The sequence below is a fragment of the Phaseolus vulgaris genome, chromosome 6, assembly GCF_051622355.1.
Source record: "Phaseolus vulgaris cultivar YP4 chromosome 6, ASM5162235v1, whole genome shotgun sequence".
In the NCBI taxonomy this organism is placed as follows: Eukaryota; Viridiplantae; Streptophyta; class Magnoliopsida; order Fabales; family Fabaceae; genus Phaseolus; species Phaseolus vulgaris.
In genome coordinates, this window is record NC_143503.1 from 30,211,917 (window position 1) to 30,230,284 (window position 18,368).

The window sequence follows — 18,368 nt, forward strand, 5'->3', positions numbered from 1 at the left end:
TTTTGGAAAATTTGGTGCAGAGGGTCTAGAAGAAATAAAAAAGGGAAATTAAAGTAATTTTTTTTTTTAATTTTAAGACTAAGTTCCTAGCAGATTCAACGATCAATGATAGGTTTTTCAATAATTTGTTTACATAGATGAATTTTTGAAATTTTTTCATAAAAAATAAATTCTTTTATTAATAGAACTCTTAATAAAAATCAGTATCAATAATGAAATACTTTGGTGGCATATTTCTTGTTTCTAAGTAGTTGATAGGTGCATTTTAAATTTGTTTTTCAAAGAACTATCCATGTATCTAAATTATTGTCATTCTTTGTTCATTAAATTTGGGAACATGACAACATTAAATACACTCTCAATATTTCTTTATGAAAAGTAAAATAAATGGAAAAAATGTGTTAGATTTTTATTTTTCGGTTTATGAGAGAAAATTATTATCATCTAATTCGATAACGGGTGATCTGATAAATTTTATAATTTTTTTTTTAAAATAGACTTTAAATTTACTTGATTTTAAAATAATATTAAAAAATAGATTTTAACCGTAAATTCTATAAAATTAAATCATAATTTAATATTTATATTATATATTATGAAATATTTTGAAGAGATTTGATTGTATTATTTCTATTGGCTAAAGTGAAACATAGTGTAAAATGAAATTATTGTGACTTGAATCATGAATAAGATAATTAAAATTTGCAACATTTTTATTATTGAATTTTCAAATTTGTGTTTTTAAATATAATAATTGTTAGATTAAATATTTATTATTAAATTAAAAATTAATAACTCAAATACTATTATTTAATTTTAATTTCACTCATCTAGTCTTAGGAGACAACTAATACAGCATGTAACCGAAATCTTATTATTGGAAAGATTTAAATGCATTATATAGACTTAGTCAAGAATTAAATAATATGTTTGATAGGTCGAGTTTTGTATTGAAATTTTTATTTTTTAATATTTTTATTTCTACATTTCGTGAATATGTTAATTGGGTCCTCATATGTACTATTACACTTTTAAATATATTTAAATATTAAATATAGTTAAGAAGTGACAATGACTTTAATTATGACATAGAATGAATTATCAAAGTCTCCAATCAAAACCTATTCCTTTTCCAAAGTGCATATTTCCATTTCACACTTCTAACTACAAAGTAAAATTACATAATACAATACAAATATTACTACTAAAACAATCATTCAATAAAAATCAATTTTATAAAAAATTTAATTACTATATTAACTAAATTAAATATTATTTTAAATATTAAAATTATTATTAATTTTTAAATTATTTCTAATAAATAATTTATAAATTGATGTCTAAACTTTATATTATTTTAAAAATTATTTATTAATAATAAAAATTAATGTAAAAAATAAGAATATTCTTAGTCTTTATAATAATATATAATTTAATCAATATAATAACTAACTATATTTTATTTTTAAAATTAATTTTTATTTAATAATTTTTAAGTGGTATATTATTTTAAATATAATTATTGTAATTCTTAAAAAGCATACACCAACAATTTAGGACTTCATTATTATACTCTTCTAATTCTACTTCTGAGGGAGAGATTTTCCCTTCCTAGTTACTGATTTGTTTCTCAAGGAATTTATGCTTTTTCTTCTATTATTTTCTTAATTAGTTATTTCGTATTACATTTGAATTAAAAAATATTTATAAATTAATAATGCTTAAAAAAAATCTATCTGATTTTTTTTATTATTGTGTATTTTTTACATAATATGTGTGCAATTACTTTAAGAAAAAGTTAGTGTGACTATATTATCTGACAATATATATAACCTCTCCATTAATATATTTGTCAGATATAGGTGTATTGCACTTTATGCTTTTGCCCATTAATATTTTTTTTCTTACCTAAAGTGATGTTAGTGATATGAACACCCAGAGAAAGAGAAAGATATGACTTACACAAATGCAGCAAACAATATCAGAACAACACAATTTGCCTTGATCTTTCCACATTTATGTTAGACTTTATTCATTACGTAACGTGTGGAATCTCAACTCTCATAAATTGGAATCATTGGATCTGTCAAATTTCTCCATTTTAAATTTTCAAAATTTGACTATGAAATTTAAAACCAACTTAGTTTTTATCTTGACAATCTTTACGAGTACAACTCTAAAAAAAGTTGTTAAGAATTTGAGAATCAAATATTGCTTTTACTTGAAACCCACTTCATATTGATTTAGGTTCCCAACTCAAATTCAAATATGTTGAAATATTATTATTAGTATCAATAGTTGAATATTAGCTATTGTTCACTTTTTTTCTTTCTACTTTTACAAACAATATTAATATTTTAATCTTAAGTAGATAGCATTATTAATATTAATTGTCACATTCAAAATACTGTTTATCACAGTTTTGTTTTTAAAAAAATCTCAATAAATTAAATTAAGGAGAGAAAGATGTATATAAATTTATTCTTAGCCTAAACTCTTTACTAAGATTATTGAATATACTTAAAATAATTTAAAATGAAAAATAATAGAAACTAAAACTTACACATTACAAGAAAGTTTTTCTTATAACTTTATATTAATTTAATAAACGTCTTGTCTTGGAGTGGTGGTAAAAGAATGAACCCAGCTTTATGGGTTTGGTTTGTCCTTCAAAACTGGTGACCTTTAGCGAGACAGTAAGACACATAATTTTTGGTATGATTGAATCATTATTCTAAAATTGTCTGCTGATTTGTTTGGATATGAAGAATATCTAGAACCACATGGGGTACGGCATGCGTCACGTTTTTTATAATATTAAAATAGATAAACAGTTTAATTCTAGAATCACACTGGAGATTAGATCTTACTTTTTTTATGTTACTGTCAAAAAATAATAATAATTTAGGTACGACAAATCTCATTATCTATTTCATTATTCGTTAAGTATTCATAACAAAATATCAGCAAATTCTTTTATATTCCTTCTAAAAAAAATGAATTTAAATGAGTTGAAGTATAAGTTTAAAAACAAAATATTTTTTAAATAATTTCAATTTCATAATTTTAAATAAAAATAAAAATATATAAAATTAAATTTTAAACGAATTAAATATCATAATGCTTGTACCCATCTTATCAGTGATAATTAAAATACTCATTATTTATTATCGATAAATATCAATTAAAAATATTTATTAAAATGCAGATTCTTTTACTATTCCTGCACCTTGAAGATATTTATTTCTTAATTGGAAAGATATGTATTAAAGATTTTACATTGATAATTAATATATAGATGTATGTTTGGAAATCTTGATAAGAATAGGTCCTGCTATTAATAAAATATTGTAAATAATATTGTATTAGAAACTTGTACTGACGAACAAAATAACCAAATTTATATATAAAATAGATATAAAGGGATGAATGACATCGTTCTGATTTAACTTCAGTAAACTTTCTAAAATAAAATCACTGCTGAAAATAACTTTTCAATTTATGCAAGCATTTTCAAGTTTCTAACTTCAATTTTTTTTTCAATTGTAATTAAAATTGTAACATCATCATTTACTATTTTTTTTTCAATTAGAACAGAACAGACATTGCATATTGAAGAAAAATAATAAATAACTATTAATTAAATAAATAATAATATAGCAGCCACATGAGAGTATATTTAATATACATTTCAAGAAAAATAGAACTTAGTTACTCATAATTATGGAGGAAGATTCCTCAGAGAAAAAAAAAAGTTTTACGGTCTTAAAGTATGCAACTTTATCTAAGTGTATGAAAATAAGTTTTAGAGAGAGACGCTAACTTATTTAAGAATGATTCGCTTAAACGCTCACAATTTTATTTTTTTCATTATTATAGGTAGATTTAAAGGTTAATTAAAATTATCATTTACATTGAGCTACGTATATCAGAACAAATATAACGAAAGAAGACTACTAAAAAAAATTATTAAATAAAAATTAATTTTATAGATAAAAATTAATTAATTATTATATTAACTAAAGTAGATATTATTTTAAAAAAAATTATTTATATTTAAATTGATAAGTTAAAATTTATAAACTAGTTTCTGAATTAATAACTAAAACGTGAGATATCAATTATTCTGATTATGTAATTCTAAAAATACAACAATATGAAAATACTTCAAACTTTTTTACAAAATTTGTGAGAGTGCGCAAGAATCTATGGGTGCAGGATGAAGCAGCCTTAGGACTAACCCAAGGGATATAAAATTTTATTGGATCAGGCCCAAATATTTTTTATAAAAACCTATCAACATCTCAACATATTTTAATTAATAATGTATATGTTCTTAGATTTATTTCGACCAATGTATAAACGAAAGGATTATCAATAGAATATGTTCACATATCTGAAACTACAAATTTCAAAACATTAAGTTTTCAAGAAATTTATTTGTTTGAGTAATTTTATAATTTTCTATGATATTTTTATGAATAAAGTTAAGTAAGTAAGATTGGTTTGGATCATAGTGAATCAATTTTCAAAATTAGATTTAAAATTTGATCCATTTTGAATAGTTCTTTTAAGATCGGCCACCATTGAGTTGATCTTATACCAAACAATTCAACAAATTTATGCCAATATAACTTTTTGTATGTTATGTGAAAACAATTAAAATAGGTACAAGGCATACCCTTAAAACTTATCTGAATGTACTCTTTTTAGAGCATATATTTGTTTCCAAAATCTGTCTGCAAAAATATTAGATTTAAAATAGAAATTTTAACCCTGCTTCATTAATCATGAAGACTATAAGCAAATAGATGATAATACACAGAAGGGTACAAAAGTATGAAATACCCTCACATGTTTATCACCTCGACATCACCAGAATTCTCATAACATAGGAAACAACATCATGAAAATACAGTGACAGGTGACCATGATCCACCGCAGGCACAAGTCCTGTATGTGATTATTGAACTCTTTATTAAGTAACTTTTAATATCTCTGCATTTTCAAACTATAGTTTTGGTTTTGGTAATTTATTTAGATTGAGCTAACTAAGCCATCTTCTGATGATTCTTTGGTGGCCAAAGTAGCCAATCCAGCAGAGTTCCCATTAACAAAATTACATTGTTTTCTAATCTCTCCTTGAGATCCCGTTAGCACTCCAATGTTGCCCATTTTTATCATTGCTGCCTTGAAACTCTCAAAGAAAAGAGTTTGGTTGCTACTGAACCTATTAACAATGTCAATGGTGTCAGCACCAATTGTGGAAAACAGCTCTTGATCACTCTGAAGCAAGCCCTTGTGAACCTGAAGATTGGAGTAGTAGTTTTTGTCAAATTTGTCTGGTGTAGTTGGGTCGAAGTTGGTGAGGTTAGTGCCCCCTCCACCATTGGGGCATACTGCACGAAGTGTTTGTAAATAAGTTGTGTTAAGTGTTGGATCAGGGTTGCCAGTGTTGCTGAAATTGTATAATCTGTTAACAAATGTACTGCACTGAGCTCGGCCAAATGTATGAGCACCTGAAAAATGAAGGGTCAAAATGTTCTATCATTTATTATAACTAGTCATATGAATTTTCTGAATTGTGAAATATATATATATACACACACACATACCTGAGAGTGCCACTAAATCAGTAGTGTTGAGGCCTTGAACAGCAAAGGCAGCTTTAAGTAGAGTAAGGTTGAAGAATGGAGCTGGAAGATTTTGATTAGCAAGTGTTCTGTTTGCTGTTAAACTATCCTTTCTCCCCAATGGAACTTTCCAGTCTGGACCCTGAGCCTGTGGAAGGTTGTAAATTTCATAAGGGATAAAGTAAAAGCAAAAGTCATATACTTATCAACTTAGACTTTGGTTAACACTTTGCTAATGATTTGTCTTAGCTAATTTGCTTACCAATCTTCATTTTCTTCTCTGTTTTCTCTCCTTAAATTGTTAGTGAGCCTTAGTTAAAGGAGACCACCACTTAAAATATATGAACAATTATGCAGAAGTCATTCTCAAGAAGCAGAACCTCCTTACTTATGTCAGTTAAACATTAAAAAGTCGACACATTCAAAAAACTAAGAAAAAAATTGGTAAACTATTAAGGTTTCATAATATGCACATAGAAAACCCACTAACACATGGAGAATGTCTAAAGTTATAAGGTTTGTGTTAACTCCATCTATTACTTTATATAAAGGGGAAAGTGATGGTATTCAACATATTAGAAGAAATCAATAGAAAACATAGAAGCGGGACATACCAGAACAGAAGATATTTCAGCTGCAAGGGTAAGAATATCAGCACAAGAAACTACACCAGGACAAGCATTTTCCACTGCAGTCTTGATCTGGTTCACAACATCCAAACCTCTTATTGAGTTGATATTTGGCAAAGCTTCTTGCTCGCTCACTATCGTGTCTGTGTTGTTCAACAAAATTGATGCGTCACACCCCTGCATGCATCAGGAAAATCATAATAAACTTATTTTGTTAAGACTAAATTATGATACCATGCTCTTTAAGCTATAAAATTTGAATGAGATCTTGATTTAAAAAACTAATTTTAATCTTGGGTTTCATTGTGAATGAACATACTTGAAAGTAGTCATGACATTAAACTGATGAATGTAACAAAAGAGATTTGTCAATGACATTAAACTAAGGAAACTTGACGACCAAACATGAAACATACTTGAACGAAGCAGTCATGAAAGTGGAGCCTGATGAGACTAGCAAGCATTCTGGGGTCTGATTTAGAAACATTTCTGATGACTTCACGAACAATAGAATGCACAGAGGGACATGTGTTCCTATAGAAGGAAGGGTCTAGTTGTGCATCAGAAGAGAATGGTAAAGCTCCAAGCACAACCACCACACAACACAAAAGTGTTACTTCCATACGAAGGGGACCCATTTCTCTATTATTTGTGCTAATTAGTATTGAACCTGTTGGCTATGTGAGACCCTTTGGATGAGAAAACAGCTATTTATAGTGATACATGGCCTTTTAATCAATGCAATGTCCCTGCATTTCGTACTTCAGTCATTCAAATAATTTTCAATCATGTCACTTCAGAGGAAAACGTGTAAAGTGATGAGAAAGATCTGGAGATTGCATGTGCATGTAGGAAAGTTTCATTTTGATTCAACTTACAATTTGTTTCTCCAAATGATATGAGCTTTTTAAGCCTTGGTATTAGATGAACTTGGATTTACAGAGTTTAATTTTTATATATGTTACTGATTAATCCAATAAGAAATTTTATTAGATCCTTTTATAGTAGTTATTGAAAATGTGAACAAATCTTTTTATGCTTGGATGATAGGTTTTTGTTATTATACATAAAAGAATTTAGTTAAATTTATTAACAAAGTACTACATTGATTTTAATAATGTGGAAGATGATTTAAGATTGAAGAGGAAATTTGTGAGGTGGAGAAAGAGTGAATTTATGAGGTTGGTTGGATTGAGGGATGAGAGTGAATTTATGATGATGGTTTATTAAAATTTGAGAATGATGTGATAGATGAGAGAAAATTTAGAAATTATTTTAAAAATATAAGTTTACAAATTTATCCTTGTTATTAAAAAATATTTGAATAATAAATTATAATATTATTTTTGTGTATGTTTGAATTAATTGAAATTTTCTAATATATAATATCCATAATTACTTTATTTTTTAATAAAAAATAAAAAATATAATAGAAAATATTTTTATGTTAAATTAAAATAATTTTATTAAATATATTAAAAATTATAAAAATAATATTTATTAATATATATTTGTTATTTTATATAACTATGTGTTGTTGATATTATAATTTTATTTTATTATTTTCATTATTTATAAATGTATATTGTTATTAATAATAGTATAATTAAATATTTTTGAAATTGTTCAATAAATTTATGTATTTGTATATTGTATATTATGATAAAATATATGCACAAAGATATTTGGATAAAATATAATAATCTTACTTGAAATCAACACAAATATATTTATTTGTGTGAAAATTGAAAAAACATTTTCACCCTCTTCCTCATCGAGTCCATCACTCTCAAAACCATTGAAACAAACACAAGAAGTATCCTCTCCATTTTCCTTTCTCCCAATTCATGCCTACCTAGAAAGAAACACAAATTCAAATGTCTTTTTATGAAACTAAGTGAATTTAACAAGTGTACATTTTAGATTTGACTGGGAAAAAAAATAAGAAAGTAAAATATTTTTTTTATAAATTTATCAAATAAATATAAAAACTATAATGTTTGAGAAATAAAATTATTTGATATTTTTATTTTATAAAACTATTATACTAGTATTAAAAAATATTTAATTTTAGTTGAGTTTAAAATTGTTAATTTATATTTACTTTATAGTTTAAAAGGAAAAAAAATATATACATTTGTGCTATGTGATGATACCAAAATATTATCCTTACCATTTTAAAATAATTACCTTTTAAATCTTTAAATTAATTATAAAAACTTAGAAATATTAACAAATAATTTCATTTTGTTATATTATAACATTTGTACTAAATAAAACATTTTTTAGTAAAATAATATAATAACATAGTTAAAAACTTATAATATTGAATTAAGAAATGCTAGTAATTTTTATGATTAGATAGAAAGTTTAAATGATTATTAATTTAAAATAGATAAAAAAAAAGTCGTATTCAAATATTATAATAAAATTTAAAGAACAAGTAAAAGTAAACTCACTGCAAGAAAATCATGAAATAAAAACCAATTTTTAGAAATTAAAATAATTAGTTGTAATAGTAACTAAATTAGAGACCACTTTATAAACTAAAAAAAAATTGGTTTCTAAATTAGTTTCTATTATTATTAAATAGTTTCTAAATTAGTATCTAATTAACAACCAAGGTTTTAGAGACCTTTAGAAACTAAATAATTGGTAGTTAAAACTGGTTGCTAATAAGATACCAATTTAGAAACTATTTAACAATAATAGAAACTAATTTAGAAATCAATTTTTTTTTAGTTTCTAAAATGGTCTCTAATTTAATTACTATTGCAACTAATTATTTTGGTTTTTAAAAATTGGTTTCTATTTCATGATTTTTTTTAGTGACTTTAAATAATCAATAACATGATTTATGTCGCATGTGTAGTGGATTTTAAAAATATGGATGCTAATTTTAATTTTTAATTTTTTAAGGCTGATTTTAAATAGTTTTAATTTATTATTAAAGTTTAAATTAATTTTTAATTAAAACGACACTAATATGTTTTTACTTTAAAAAAATTATAATTTAATGTTAACTAAATAACATTAAATAAAATTATTTTTAATATTAATTTAATTTGTGTCGTCATTTAAATATATATATATATATAATTCATCTTCAATAAAAATAAAACACAAACAAGAGAATACACATAAAAAAAATTGAGTAGAAGGATATAAGTATAGATAAAGAGTATGAGTATGAATATAGAGACGGGTGGGTAGGAAGAAATGAGTATAGATGAAATATATAAGAAAAATGAATGAGATAAATGTGAAAAATAAAAATTGTGATAGAAGAGATTTGTCATTTAAAATATAAGCTTAAAAATAATTTACTATTCTTATTTATTGTTGCACCTAGTATATAAATAAAATTAATGTCGCTAATATTAACTTAAATAAATATTAAAAATATATTATACCAAAATTAGTTCAATCAATATTAACTTAAATAAATAAAATACATATTAATCTGAGTGACACTAACTTTAATAAATATAAATATTAAAAATAAATAAGATTAATATCAATTAAATTATCACTAACTTTATTTATTTTTAATATTTTTTTCAATTATTATCGATAATATTTTTATTTTTACATTATTAAAAAGTTAATCTATTATTATAGTCAACGTTTAATTGACATGTATATTTTACATAATATAAAATTTAATTTAAAAATAATTTTATAATTTTTAACTTTTAAAAAAATTTAACCTTATGTGGTTAAAATTAATTTAATCACATCTAATAACGTCGTATTCTAGTACATATTATTATTTCAAGTTAATTAATGTTTTTTTAATAAAATATATTATATACTAAAATGAAGCAATAAAAATAAGATTGGAGGTAATAAAACACAATTATAATAATAAATTAAATAATAATGTATGTACACGTAGAATCAATATTTAAATTATTATATTTTAATAATTAATTTTCTAATAAATTATTTTAATTTTATTTTCTTAAATATACGTTACTTGTTAAAGTCAATAAACAATGGAAAAGAGAGTTTGTTTCTTGTTGCCTATTAAAGGATATGAGATGGAACATTGTCTATAGACTTTTAAAAAGGGAAAAAAAATGAACACCTTCTTAGTGGGTAGTTTTCTCTCCATTATATTATGGAACTCCTTATTGAATTTATCAAATAATTAATCTATATAAGATCAATACTCATGATCTTTGAATTTAGGACACTTCTCTTAAATGGCGTGTCGGTGTTATAGTATCGAACACCGACACTTGTATGATACCTGTAGGACACGTATCCGTGAAGTGTCCAATTCAAAAAGTATTTTTTAAATTTGTGACAATTCTAGTACGTTCTAACACAATTTTAAAAAGAAAAAATACATTAATTTTTTAAAAAATCAAATTTTATTGTATAAATTGTCATTATGATTATAAAAATAAGAAATAAATTCTTGGGAACCAGACAAAAAATAATCTGGAACATACCTATACACATAAATATTTATTGTCAACTTATATAATTCATAATATATAGATTTGTGTCCCCGTGTCCTACATTTTAAAGATTTTACGTATCTCTGTGTCCATGTCCGTGTCGTATCAGTATCCGTAACTGTATCAGTGCTACATAGCTCACAATATTTAATATGTTTAATTAACTCTTCAAGTAGATTAGAATTTTGATAACTAATTATAAGAAATAAAAGATAAAATATGCAAATATTGATTGAATATAACCCTATCAAAGAAATTTATTTTTTATAAACTAAAAGGGTACGAACGGGATAATTGATTGAAGATAAAAAAATAAAATTGGGGGAAATTTACATGAGTTTATAATTATTATTTATCTAGAAAAGAGGCTCAAACAATCCACCACCAAGTGCATATTTTTTTATTCACTTCAAAGAAAAATATCAGCAATACACTTCTTAATATTTTTATTTTATTAAAGATTATATAATTTCGTAAATTCTAAATTGAATTTTATAAATGTCTAATATGGTTTTTATAGTTTCGAAAAAATATAACAATAATGGGGCATAAATTTGAATGACGCTGTTTATATTCCAATTCATGGTTTGCAGCGTCCTTGGAAAGTTAATTTTATGAATAAATAAACCATGAGACAAAATCATCACTGCTTTCTAAGTATTTGAATATAAAATAATAAAATATAATTTCGAGTATCAAACCATGGTTTAAATATATAAAAAAAAAGTGAAAACTTTGTTTTCCAATTATAATCATGACATGTGTATTATGTTAATGAAAAATAAGGAAAAAATAATAAAAAAATATAGATTATTTAAAGATTCGTCTAACTCTGTATAAAATAAAAAATAAAAATTACACACTTTATTAAGTTGGGCCAAACTAGCTTTTGGATTATTTTGGATTAATGGTTATTATTAGAATAATTAAATTGGTAGGAGAGACATATCAGTCAAAATATCTTGCTATAAAGTCAGTGATACCTAACTTAAGCATCCAACAAAAACAATTTGTTATGTTCTAAAGATATTATTCCGTTAACCAATGAAACTCATGATATAAGTCGAAGTGAATATACACATCAAATATCCAAAACATAAACAAACACTAGATTTAAGGGTTGGAATACCTCTACAATATCCTCTTTTAATTAATTTAATTTTTTTGATAAAAAAATAAAAATAAAAAATAAACACTAAATTGAGAAAACTTCTAAGAAACTCATTTACATTTATCTCCATTTCATCACATACTCATAAATACCCTTTTATCATTTATCTCTTTCCTCTAGCAATTCCACCGACAAATTGTCTAAGCTTTAGCCTCTATTTCTCCTAAAGTCCTCTTTAGTTAAAGAATGAACATCTCTTTCTAAAGCAAATGTTTACTCTGGAGACATATTGCTTACCCCTAACCTACAAAAACACACAACTTTCCTCCCTAAAACAAGAAAATAACTATTCAAAACCACTAAAACTAAAATACTACTCATTAACATATTTTATACATACCAATGATTTCATGCATCAAAATTCTGCAAAATTTTCTTTATAACACCACAAAGACCTCTATATAATCAACTCTTTCATTCTTAAATACACTCATATTTCTATATTTCTAAATTTCACCTAAAAATACAATCCACACAATTCCTAAATTCTCAAAGCAACCTAGGACTTTCTTCTTATGACTCTTTAATTTGTTTGGTTTTTGAGGAAGAAGACAAATGCATTATAACACACAAAATCCTGTGCTTGAGATGACAAGGGCACGATTTAGAACCTTTGATTTAAAATTAAATTATTCAATTATCCCTGCATCTTAGAAATTCGAGACTAAATCTTCAAATTAATTATTTTTTATAAAATAATATAAAATATTTTTGAAATATTCCAACAGTATAAAAAACATTATGTATTTGTATAACTCCAAAATTATCAATAACCAATAAAGTCTTTATCTACATATAACTCATAATTATTAATGGCAAACAAATTTTTTTTCTGCATATAATTCGTATAACATCTTTTTACTATCTCTATCCAAAAACATCTAAATTAGAAATTAATTAATTAGTTATTGCTTTAGGCCACTAAAAAATTATGGAGCCTTGAAATCACTGTACCATGATAATTTATGATGGTTTTAAAAGTTCTAAACATATAAAATAGTCATATCAGCAACACTTGATTATTTTTCACCTCAAAATCTTATTTAAAAGTTTTAAATAGTTCAGAAAGGAATTAGTAAGTTAACTTTTATTTATTTCACTTTAACTGTATTATTATTATTATTATTATTATTATTATTATTATTATTATTATTATTATTATTATTATTATTATTATTATTATTATTATTATTATTATTATTATTGTATTGTTAGGCTGAGAGGTCTAACCGGCATAAAAATATATATATATATATATATATATATATAAATTAAATGTAATGTATATATAATAAATATTGTTATTGTAGTAAGGTTAAACATGATAAAGTTCAAGTAGGTTATGAGCTTAATAAGAAAACATTATAAATAGGACGTCAGTCTAAGAAGTAAGTAGGGTGATTTTTATCGGATAATTACTTAAAACTAATCCCGACTTTGGCATAAGCGCCTTGTAGTTACACACAACCAATAGTGAGAGGAGACCGAGAGAAGAAGCTGGAAGTTGCAGTTAATCTAGCCCAACTTAGGAAGCTTGCCAAACTTAGGTTCAATCCGAAAGTCTAACCTAAAGAGCCTAATATGAGAGTTCAACCCGAAAACTCAGTCAATACATTCTGCTTGAAGAGATTTTCTGACCTTTTTGCAAGAACAATTATTATTATTATTATTATATTTGTTGGAATTAAAATGATATAAAGTATGTAAAACTATTATTCATTTTTATAATTTACAGTATGATATTTAGATTTAATTTCAATATACCAGTTTATCGAATGAACAATATGTTAAATTTTGTAATAAGTGATTTAAAAATTATATCTATAAATTATTTCATGTTGACAACATGAAAATAAACCTATAACTATTTTTGAATTTTTCAATGATGCCATTAAAGTTTATCCTCATTAATTTAATGATTTTATTGACTATGGGGAAGGCTAGTGAAGGACAAGGACAATGAATACAGCAAGATAGCGTGTAAGACATAAATGACGAGACCAACTAAGAAGCTCATGCTTAATGATAAAGTTGTTAAAATGGTTTGGTCAATCGATTTTTTTGTGGTCTTAAAATTATTATTTTTTTCGCGGTTTTTTTTGAGTTATATTGTCTCAGTTTCATTCCGAGCTTCAATAATTTATTTTCTCTGATATTTTCTTTTCTATTTTTTTTAGCAGCATTCAAACAAATATATACACACTAAGCCCAGATATTAATATGTAATATTAAACCGACAAGATTATGAAAAAAGGGAGACATATATTTTAGTAACTTACGTTGGAGGAATACGAAAAAGAATCCAAGTGTTGAAGAAATGAAACCTACTTTTGTCAGTCATGTTTGTCTGCTTTAGCTCGTTTTCTTGCTTATCTTCTGCACGAACAAAGAAGATAGTGTCGTGAGAACGTGCTTTGGTTGTGGCACACACACATGCATCTAAACATATGACATAATCCTAACATAAATTTAATCATTTATCACAATTTTTCAAACTTTTCCGTTAGGATCTAATCTATGATATAGACTTTTAGTGATTGCTTCCTAATTTCTAACTCAACTTTTTTAGATTATATACGTGCACAATCTGACGTTGACGTTCTACTTTTTAATTTCTCAAATTTAATTTAAACAAAAATACTTTTTAAACCCAAAATCCCCAGAAGAAATCTTATAACATTTTTGGATAATCATTTATAAAGAAAAATATTTACATAGTATTTAGAGTCTTAAAAGCCTGATATATTATTACATACAGTATTAAAGTATATATGCGTATCTTTAGACAGACATGGATAGAATATGACATAAAGATTTGGGCATTGACCCGTGAACCGTGTTACCTTCTCCAGTTCAATACTCTATACCAATAATAGGTTACTTCAACAACGAAATTTGAAACATGTTTTTTTGACAAAAGAGCAACAACCATCTAAATATTGACATTTTCTTATTAATTGTTGTATACTCAACTTGATAGAGTTAGCGTGTGTAGAGCAAGACATGGGTTAATTAGAAAAAAATAGCGTGTGGTGAGCTAACTCTGCATCACAAAAGAAGATTTTGAATATGTACAAGTTTTGGAGACCACTCAAAGAGTTAACGTCAATGACAAATGACTACAGACAAAACTGGACACGTCACCACCTATCATAAGGTTATGAACTTTCTACACATCTCAACAACAACCTTAATTTCTGCTTAACTTCACTGACTAGGTCATCCATTATTGCAATGCATGATTTCAAACAATTTTGTTCATGCAACGTTTTTTCTCCCTTTATAGGCAGATTATCCATTTTGTATTTTGTACGTTGTGTCTCGTAGACATAAATCGATTAGAAATCTTCTTCACATCATTTATGTTTGTGTGCGAAAATTATAGCCCTTAATGTAAATAAGTTTTTCAACTTTTCTTAACAATCTCCGTGCTAATCAAACACGAATGTATATTTTCAATTTGAATATGTTATTTTGAATATATATATATATATATATATATATATATATATAAATTACAGGTATCAGCACTCTACTTGTAAATAGTTTCAGATGAAAGAAAAAAAAAAGTCGAATAAAAAAACGATACCTTTACAATGTAATAAGAGAAAGAAAGACGAAAGGAAAATAACCTCCCAAAAATGAAATATCACGAAAAAAAAGGAAAAAGAAGGATTTAGTCTCTTTGAAATATATATAATTAAGTTTTAATATTTTTTAAAATATATTGTTTGTAAAATATAAATCCATCCAATTAACAACTCAATAATTAATATTTTAATTATATTTATTTTTTAATTAAAGTATTATTGTATTATTACAAGAGATTCAAGTGAATGTTTTTATTATTGATAATGGCAAACAATATTTTTCAATAAATAAGATGTACTTTTATTATTTTAGATTTCAAATGATAGAGAATATCTTTATTAAAAGAAAAAAAAACAAACTATTTTGACAATTCAGATTGTCTCTTACTTCCATTTAACAATTTTATATATTAATAAAATATTTAATTAAAATATTAATAAAAGTGGTGTAGGATGGTGGTATAAATTTTGATGGAACTGAAATTATTAGGTCTTTATAAAAAAGATAGGAAATGTCATTGGACACCTTCTTTTAATTAATGTTATTTGTTTAAGCTAAAACTTACCGAGTCTCATTAATTTAAAAAGTAAAAATAAAACTCATACAAGTTTTATAGAAGAAAAAAGACAAGATTATAAAAAAATTGTATAAAAAATTAAATATTAAAAAAACATGTTTATTACATTTTCTAAAAACTGGTGCGCAGGTAGTGATAGCGTGTCATGCGTAGACCCGCAAAAGCAAGTCCACCAACCAATGAAATTTATATTCCTCTCTCTCTCTCTCTATTTTTTTCAAAATTATTTTTTATTTTTTTATTTTTCACCTCATTTTTAATCAATTTATATATGTATTATAATGTAAAAATTAAAAGTGTAAATGATTTTTTTTATAAAAAAATATTAAAGTTAAAAAGATTTATTATATTTTTTATTTCTAAAAAAACTTGAAATCATACTTAAAAAGGAGGGAGTATTTATTACATGACATGGTGATGCTTAGGTGACAGAAGGAGGATTTGTTTGAAAAATGAAAAGTATCTTATCTTGAGATTTATTATATTTATAGTAAGTAACATGGTATGGTGCATCGAAATTAGTTTATAATTAGGAATTAAGAAGCATAAGTGTTGCATTAAAGTAAGCCATGCTCTAACATAACACAGATCTCGACCAGTTATCGGTTGTGTATGCATTTTTTAATTATTTCTTTCGTTTTCAGTTTCTGTTTTTGGCATCTACTTTTCACTTTTCTGGGTTTTCCTCTTCCATTATTTGTTTCTTCACCTTCTGCTTACTTTTAAACACACTTTTAATACTGCTTACTTTTCTCGTGCAGGATTAATCCTACTCCAAAGATCCAAATTATTTATTAGATTAAGATAATCTTGGATCTCTTCGGCTACTTATAATAGTAACATAATAAAAGATTCTCTTTACATATAAAAAAACACCTTATCTCTTATTAATTACAGTACTTTCTTTTTATTTGAATATAAGATATTTTTTAATTTTTTTCCTTATTTGTTTGATAACCTTTTTTATTAATTATTTTTAACTACAGCACTTTTAATTATTTTAGCAATGAATAATAAAATATTAATGATTTCTTTCTCTCTTACGAGAATTGAAGAATACGACTGATTCACTGCTATTATTTCTAAAAAATTATTAAATAAAACTATTTTTTTATAAATTAACCATTTAGGTCGAAAGTAAATAAATAGAATGAAGTGATATAGTTAAGAGAAAATTCGAAAATTTGTATTACAATTATAGATATTGCTGCTACTTAATTAACAAACTTTCTTAGTAGACCTGGTACTTTTATATTTAGGAGTGAAAAAAGTGAAAGATAAATGAATGAAAGTAAGTTTGAATTTGACTTTTATTTAAATTAAAAACTTAATTCATTTTAAATTAAGACGTGTTGTTATATTCTTGATGTTTATCTATGATGAATTTTATGAAAATCTTGACTAGTTATATTTAATGGATATTTTTTTCTTAGTCACTTTTTTATTATTAATATTCTTTGTTCTTATAATTCATTAAGAAAAAGGAGGAACATAGAAAGACTAAAGAAAACTTTCTCGATATGTGGTATTTTCTTTTTGCTTCATAATTGTACTTTGACCATTTTAAAATTTGAAAAAAACTTGCACAAGTGGAGCTTGCCAAAAAAACACGTGTAGGCACAAGTGGCCCATGTTTTGTGTCTTATTATCTTTTCCATATTTTTCTTCTTCTTTTTCTAACGATGGATTTAGAATTTTTAAATTCTTTAATTATTATTTAATCAGAAACCAACTAGGAGACAAAGTTACCCCATTCAAATAAAACCCCGAAGATGCAATTACACTTATGTAAATATTTTTTTTTTGGCAAAGAATATAATGAATTAAAAGGAAAAACTTTACATATATGTTACTTATGTAAATATTTAGTGTAATTTTGATATTAGCACAACACCCAATCATGACTCTTTAAGCATATAAAATATTAATAACTATAACAAGTAACATATATTTTTTAAAGCACATGAAGTGAATGGTTAAGGAAATATTTTGGATTAAACGTAAAATAGTTTTTTTAGATAAAATCCTAAGCATATACTTCTATCATTTCCCATATGTAAGAAAAAGAAAGAGTGGCTCCTGAAGATTTCATTTAAACTATTATTTCAATGACAAGTTGATCCATTGGCCAAGTGGACAAACCATAAGCGAATTAAATATAAACAATGGTGGATTATAGTTTAAATGTTTTGTTTAACTTCTATCATCTATTTTTTAACTTAACTTTGTAATTATATAATTATAATTAGCTTCTTCAGGATCTCTTTCAAAAATTAGAAGAAGGACACAAACAACGGG

At 24.7% G+C, this 18,368-nt stretch overlaps 1 protein-coding gene across 1 annotated transcript; it reads right to left on the reverse strand.

The window, feature by feature from the left end:
* Positions 1 to 4,755: 4,755 nt before the first annotated feature.
* Positions 4,756 to 7,188, reverse strand: LOC150027347 (peroxidase 15-like). The gene is made up of 4 exons (XM_090303148.1): positions 6,679 to 7,188; positions 6,248 to 6,439; positions 5,616 to 5,781; positions 4,756 to 5,519 (listed from the first exon to the last, which is right to left on the reverse strand). The coding sequence occupies exons 1-4, from the start codon at positions 6,898 to 6,900 to the stop codon at positions 5,038 to 5,040; spliced, it is 1,062 nt and encodes a 353-aa protein (XP_090159274.1). The 5' UTR covers positions 6,901 to 7,188; the 3' UTR covers positions 4,756 to 5,037.
* Positions 7,189 to 18,368: the final 11,180 nt, after the last annotated feature.

What these genes read in the sequence shown, in the direction of transcription:
- LOC150027347 (XM_090303148.1), bottom strand. Translation starts at nt 6,900, where the DNA reads ATGGGTCCCCTTCGTATGGAAGTAACACTTTTGTGTTGTGTGGTGGTT. An exon ending in TTCATGACTGCTTCGTTCAA is followed by an intron (nt 6,440 to 6,678) that starts GTATGTTTCATG and finishes TGATGCATGCAG; the next exon opens with GGGTGTGACGCATCAATTTT. An exon ending in TGATTTAGTGGCACTCTCAG is followed by an intron (nt 5,520 to 5,615) that starts GTATGTGTGTGT and finishes TTCATTTTTCAG; the next exon opens with GTGCTCATACATTTGGCCGA.